Below are 7,275 nucleotides of genomic sequence, written 5' to 3'. Positions count from 1 at the left end.
TCTAGCTGGCTTCAACATAGTGGGAGAAGCTCCGAAAAGGGCCAGGACAGAAGTAGCAATGGTGTTTCATGATTTTGACTTGGAAGGGGTCAAGTTTCCCCAAGATGATCCCCTAGTCATAACACCCATAATAGGGAACAGTCCGGTGAAAAGAGTCCTTGTAGACAATAGAGCATCAGTGGACATTTTACTCTATGACACCTTAATAAGGATGGGATATAATGACTCTTAATTAACTCCGACGGATATACCGATATATGGATTTGCTGGAGTTGAATGCCCCATAGAAGGGATAATTAAGTTGCCTTTAACTATTGGTCGGGAACTAAGGCAAGCAACACAGATGTTGAACTTTGTGGTGGTAAAGGCTGGTTCAACTTACAATGTAATCATGGGAAGAACGGGAATACATGCTTTTAAGGCAGTTCCCTCTTCTTACCATTCAATGATGAAGTTTCCCACCCGGAACGGGATTGGGGAAGAGAGAGGAGATCAAAAGATGGAAAAGAGTTGTTATGTAGCCTACCTTAGGGCGGATAGAGTTGGGGGGCAGGTTTTATCTATTGGAGATTTGGATATTCGCGAGAATGATGAGAAAAGAGGAAAGCCAGTAGAAGACTTGATTCCGATCGCTTTGGCTCTCGAGGATCATGAGAAAGTGACTTTCATTGGAGCATCATTGGAGGAGCCCCTTAAAGGAAAGTTAGTGAGGTTTTTACAAGAGAATAGTGTCGTGTTTCCATGGTCGGTGGCCGATATAACCGGCATAGACCCAGAACTGATCACTCACAAACTAAACATGGATCCAAATTGAAAGACCGTGAAATAAAAGGAGTTTTGCCTCTGAGAGGCAGGAAGCAATCAAACAAGAAGTAGAGAAACACTTAGAGGCTGGTTTCATTGAAGAGATATAATTTCTGGAATGGTTAGCAAACCCTGTAATGGTATAGAATGCTAATGGAAATTGGAGAATGTGTGTAGATTTCACTGATCTAAATGATGCATGCCCAAATGATTGTTTCCCGTTGCCAAGGATAGATACACTGATAGATGTGACCGATGGTCACAAGATACTGAGCTTTATGGATGGATTCAGTGGATACAATCAGATCAATATGCATAAGGATGACATACCAAAGGTATCATTCATCACTGACTTTGGTGTTTTTTGTTATCTTGTTATGACATTTGTTCGCAAGAATGCAGGAGCTACCTATCAAAGGTTGGTGAATAAGATTTTTAAAGATCTTATTGGGAAAACCATAGAAGTATATGTAGACGACATGTTATTCAAGAGCCTTGTAAAGACTGACCACATAACCTTTTCAGGGGAGCCTTTGAGGTCCTTAAATACCACAAAATGATGTTGAATCCTACAAAGTGTGCTTTCGAAGTGGGATCTGGAAATTTTTTGGGATTGATGGTCGCCAAGAGGGGAATTGAGGCAAATCCTGATAAGATAAAGGCCATTTTGGACATGGAGCCTCCATAGATAATCAAAGATGTTCAAAAACTCACCAGAAGGGTTGCTTCCTTGGGACGATTTATCTCCAAATCTGGAGACAAGTGCTTTCCATTCTTCAAATCCTTGAAGAAAGTAAATATTTCATATGGACTGAGGAAAGTTAAGAAGTGTTCGAAGGGTCGAAGAAATATATGGTTCAATCCCCGTTGTTGGCCAAACCAGACCTGAATGAAACTTTATACTTATATTTGGCCGTATCGGAAAATTCTTTGAGCGCCGTATTGGTTAAGGAGGAACTTAGAATCCAGAATCTCATATATTATGTTAGTAAGATTTTGCACGGAGCTGAGTTGAATTATTTGACTATTGAAAAGTTTGCTTTAGCCCTGGTGATGACCTCAAGGAAGTTGCGTCCTTACTTCCAAGCTCATAAGATTGAATTACTAATAAATCAGCCTTTGAGAAACATCATCCACAGTCCTAAAGCCAGTGTAAGGTTGATTAAATGGGCCATTGAGCTGGGAGAATTTGACATAAAGTATAAGCCACAAATGGAGATAAAAGCCCAGGCCTTGGCTGACTTCGTGGTTGAATGTACCATCCCCAACCAAGAAGTCGGGGGGCAGGAAGATACCGAACCTCAGGGCATGAAGGGAAAAGAAGATAATGAAGGTGGACTGAACAAGAACAAGGAATTCTGGGTTCCTTATTTTGATGGGGTATCAAAAACAATTTCGAGTGGAGCAGGGCTAGTTTTGAAATGCCCCGATGGATTCTTGATTGAATATGCTATGAAGTTAGATTTTCCAACCACAAATAATGAAGCCGAGTATGAAGCTCTTATAACTGGCCTTGGCCTAGCAGGGACGTTGAGAGTTAAGAACTTGAAAGTTTATGGGGACTCGAAACTAGTGGTATCCCAGGTCAAGGGGGAGTTTGAGGCAAGGGATGAAACCATGGCGATGTATGTACGCCTAGTGAGGGACGTGATGACTCAATTCGATGAATGTCATGTAGAACACATTCTAAGGGAATAAAATGCTTAGCCCAATGTGTTATCCAAATTTTCCCCATTAGAAATAGAAGTAAGCTTTGGGAGTGTGTACTTTCATGTATTGAAAACACAGATCATAGACATCAAGTTAATTGCCCCCATAGGACTTGAAGGGTCATGGATTGATCCTATTAAGGCTCATCTACAAACCGCATGGCTTCCTAGTAATGCTATGGAAGCAAGACAGTTGTCTGTACGAGCCCTAAGATATTCTATGATTGATGGGATTCTTTATAAAAGATCTTTTATAATTCCATATTTAAGATGTCTCAGGCCAGATGAGGCTCGACCTGCTATGGAGGAAGTACATGAGGGTATATGTGGCCAACACTTGGGGGGCAGGGCCATAGCCCACAAAATTACCCGCTTAGGCTTCTATTGGCCAGAAATGATGGCTGACGCCAAAGAATATGCGAAGAGATGTGATTGTTGTAAAAAACATGCCCCTGTAGTAAAGCAACCTCCCGAAATGCTCACTTCCATAAACTCCCCAATCCCATTTGCTATGTGGGAATGGATATTCTTAGGCCTTTCCCGGTGGCTACTGCCCAAAGGAAGTTTTTGATTATGGCAATTGATTATTTTACTAAATGGATCGAAGCTAAGCCCTTGGCCAAGATTACGACTAAACAAGCTGCTCAATTTCTATGGGAAAATATTATGTGCAGGTATGGGATTCCCCGAATCTTGGTGACTGATAATGGGATATAATTCAACACTGAGGAGTTCAAAAAGTACTGTGAGGAGAATAAGATTGAGTTGTGGTTCACTTTTGTGGCCCATCCTCAAGCCAATGGGCAAGCAGAGGTTGCAAATCGAATTATTTTAGATGGATTAATGAAGAGGATTGAAAAATCGAGGAATAACTGGGTAGACGAGATACTTCCGATACTCTAGGTTTATAGAACCACTTGCAGAGTCACCACAGGAGCAACACCGTTTATGTTATCATATGGGGCATAAACGATAGTTCCAGTGGAGATATCACATTCATCTCCAAGGATCCATGTAATACCCTGACTTTTCAGAAAATAATTATACTTAAATATTCAGTTACAACTCTAAATTAAATCCATAATAAGAATAAGTTTCTAGTTTTTCATAAAATTCTAAAATCCGAGGCAGAAATAAAATCATCTAAGCTGAAAATAAAGAAAATTGTGGGAGACGCAGCTCCAATACAAACATAATCACTAAAATATTATTCCAAAGCAAGCTCAAATTAAGTCCATCTTTAAGATGTCCCAAAAGCTAAGCACCTGAAAATTTGTAAGTAATGAGCCAAGGGCCCAGCAAGAAAACAATTCTACACTAGTGGATCAAGTATCATAATTTTATAAAACAAAAATCATTTTCCAAAATCCATATGTCATAAGATATAAAATTCCATAGCTCGCTAAGGCCACAAATACCTGGTGACACAGTATCAAAAGTTAATAATTTATGTCAATAATACGCCCCTTACTAAGGTATCATAGAGTGTGCGCTCCCGAAGGCATCATAAGTAGCACTCCCTAGTAAGGTATCAAAGGCTAGTTCTGGAACTATACGCAATTACTAACTGGTTCATAAGTCAGAGCTCACTAGGAATTCTTATTTCTAAAACAGGGTACTTGATCCATAAATTTTAAAACAAAAGCAGTGCAAAATTATAAAAAAGATTTCAAAATAAAATAAAGTGTGAAGAGTTAACTTACCTTAATAGTAATATCTCCCAAATTATGCTGTCAAAATGAACCTAGACATACACACATACATATTTAATAAAATAATCATAATGTTAACTTGTGTATGCCACTAAGCTAACAAAACTTTAACTTTATAAAACTTAACCCACAATAATAATTAAATGTCACTACAAATAACAAAATAAATTCATATTGACATATAAATACGACCATTCTCATATAATAGTTCAAAATAGTGTATTGACCAATAAAAAACTCAACACTTAAATACATTATATATAATAATAATAAATCAAGTCTATGTAAACTATTTAAATTCAGAACAAAATAGATGTACGTTTAATATTTACTATCTATATAATTTTTAAAATAAAATAACAAAGATAAATAAAATAGGTAACATATGCTTAGGATAATGCAAGTGGACAAAATATCAATATTGGTGTATAAAATTTTCATAACCTTACGTGTGAAAATATCATTATACAAAATAAGTATAACCAATTTAATAAATGAGCATATATTTAATTGGTGCACTAATCTAAATGCATATCTAAATTAAACATATATTTAACATATAACACATGAATTATTATGCATGCACAAACACATAATTATAAACATAAATTCATGCATTATATATTTACAAAAAAAATAGTGATTGTTAACTAAAACATTTAATAATCAACATCAAACTAAATGATTAAATTAAGTAAACTATAATGTTATACACATAACCATGAAACTAAATAATAAAATAAACTAATAACAATTGAATTAGAGTAGTCATACATAAGTTCACAAAAATGTAATATATATATATATATATATATATAGAAGTATGCAGTAAACATGTAAAACACAAGTAAAAACATGAGAATTAGAACGTACCTGAAAAGAGAAGATGTTATACAGAGATAAATGATATGCTAATAGCCTATTTATACACAAGTTGGTTCAACTAATACTCCGATTCAATGGTTAGTGGGTACGTGATCACATATTTAAACAAATATTATCTCTTTGTTAACATGTAGTGTTTGACTGAGTTTTTCAAATACACATAACACATACTAATAAATATACACAACATAACTACACCTATTTTTAAATTCTAGTCATAAAATAAATAAATATTAAATTAAAATTATGCACATATAAATTAAAACCATTTTTTTTAACCTTACTTAAATATTTTGGATAACTAGAAATGTTTATTTTTAATATAAAAATACGCGTCTTTATATTTAATAACAAATCTATATAAAAAATATTTTTTTATCTAACCAAATAATTAAAATGGGAAAAGTGTATATACATATAATTACAAAAATCATGGTTATTACAATCCAAGCATATAATGTTGAAGAAAATGAACAAGGGCAAAGGTTAGCCCTGGACTTAATTGATGAAGTGCGGGATAAATCACATACGAAGATTGTTGAATATCAGAAAAAAGCTTCCTTCTATTATAACCTAAGGTTGAAAGAAAGGTTTTTTAGACAAGAAGATCTAGTCTTAAGGAAGATCGAAGCATCATGAGTTGGACAGAAAGGGAAGCTCGCCCCAAACTAGGAAGGGCCATAAAAAGTTAAAAGTGTTCAAGGACGAGGATCTTAAAAGTTGGAGACAATGGAAGGAGAAGAAGTTCCACGAATTTGGCATTCTCAAAACTTAAAGATCTATTATATATAGTTTGGAGGAAAAGAAGTGCATACCAGATAAGGTGGCGACAAGGTTCAAAAGCACCATGAAGCTTTGCTTGCTTAGGATTTTATATTTCAGTTCAATAGGGTTATAATTTAGCTTATGACTATTAGGGTCGAATCCATCTTATGTAACATTTTGAAAGACCAAATTATATTCTTGAAGCTATGATTTTCCCAGTTTTAAAAGACCAAGTTATGTTATTTAAGTTATGTTTTACTAATCTTCGAAAGGCCAAAATCATAAACTTAAATGAAATAGCAAAAAACCAAAACAAGAATCAAGGAGTACTTCATAAAATTTTGAAAGTATTTTACAAAAAGAAGAAAATATAAAGGGAATAAATTAAGCATTGGATTTAGAAGGCCCGGACTCCTCGAAGCCATTCTCTGAAGTCTCCTCGGAAGTTTCCTAAGTTGGTCCCTCAGAGGTTTTCTCAGAAGTCTCCGCCGAATTCTCCTCGGAAGTATCCTAAGACGCCTTTTGAGGTGCTCGCATCGGATGCTCTTCCACTCTGGCTCTCTTCACTCTAGGCTCAGCCTCTTCCGAAAGAGTATTCCTCTTGTCCGAAGCTAGACTCGGCCTCCTTCCTTTTCTGGCCCAGGATCTCAAATGGCGCCTTGGATAAAGAAGCCCTTGGATCAGGAGAAGGGATAGATTATTCCTCTTCTTGAATAAGATCAACAACCCTTTCTATGACGCCCCTTGCCTTGGAATTTTAAGAGGGTGTTAGATATATTTGATAATGTCATGTCTAATATGATTCATGTTTAGTTTTCAGATCTTACTTAAATAGGACAAATTAGTACTTAACTGAAATCAGCACTTATACTGAAGTCAGAACTTAAGTCGTCAGTACTTAAGGTTCAGGAGATATTTATCAGAAGATAATATCAGGACTTGAAGGAAACGTTCAGATAATAAGGAAGACAGCTGATTTACAGGAAGAGAAGATCGAGACAAACATAAGAAGAGATATGCATGAAGAAGGAATTCTATGAAGAATAGAATACTTGGAAGAAAAGATATCTGATTGATATATTTTAGGAAGCAGAATTATATTCCATATCAATTAGCGATTATCTTGTAACTGTGTAGTATATAAACACAGACATAGGGTTTACACTAAAAGTGTTATAAAAAAATCAAGAAGATTATTTTATTGTAACCCTAGTAGCTCTCGTGATATTTGTTCATCACTGAGAGAGGACAGTTCCATACTGTAACGGAGTTTATTGTTTTGAATAAAGTTTTTTTTCTGTTACTTGAGTTATTAAAGTTCGATTTGATTGTACTATACACTATATTCACCCCCCTTTACAGTGTGTATGACCTAACAAGTGGTATCAGAGCCCTTCTGT

General features: G+C 35.5%; 1 protein-coding gene across 1 annotated transcript; it reads left to right on the top strand.

Annotated features, from left to right (window-relative positions):
• Nucleotides 1–1,656: 1,656 nt before the first annotated feature.
• On the top strand, nt 1,657–3,084 carry LOC141714456 (uncharacterized). The gene is made up of 3 exons (XM_074517975.1): nt 1,657–2,059; nt 2,291–2,478; nt 2,593–3,084. The coding sequence occupies exons 1-3, from the start codon at nt 1,657–1,659 to the stop codon at nt 3,082–3,084; spliced, it is 1,083 nt and encodes a 360-aa protein (XP_074374076.1).
• Nucleotides 3,085–7,275: the final 4,191 nt, after the last annotated feature.

This window comes from Apium graveolens, chromosome 3, assembly GCF_009905375.1.
Source record: "Apium graveolens cultivar Ventura chromosome 3, ASM990537v1, whole genome shotgun sequence".
Lineage (NCBI taxonomy): Eukaryota > Viridiplantae > Streptophyta > Magnoliopsida > Apiales > Apiaceae > Apium > Apium graveolens.
Note: the sequence above shows the minus strand (reverse complement) of the source record. Positions and strands in the feature narration are given on the sequence as shown.

Bases quoted from the DNA above. Each gene is read 5' to 3' on its own strand.
- LOC141714456 (XM_074517975.1), top strand. From the start codon at position 1,657: ATGGTTCAATCCCCGTTGTTGGCCAAACCAGACCTGAATGAAACTTTA. The intron at 2,060-2,290 runs GTACCATCCCCA...CAAATAATGAAG, and splicing joins GGCTGACTTCGTGGTTGAAT to CCGAGTATGAAGCTCTTATA. The intron at 2,479-2,592 runs GTAGAACACATT...TTGAAAACACAG, and splicing joins CTCAATTCGATGAATGTCAT to ATCATAGACATCAAGTTAAT.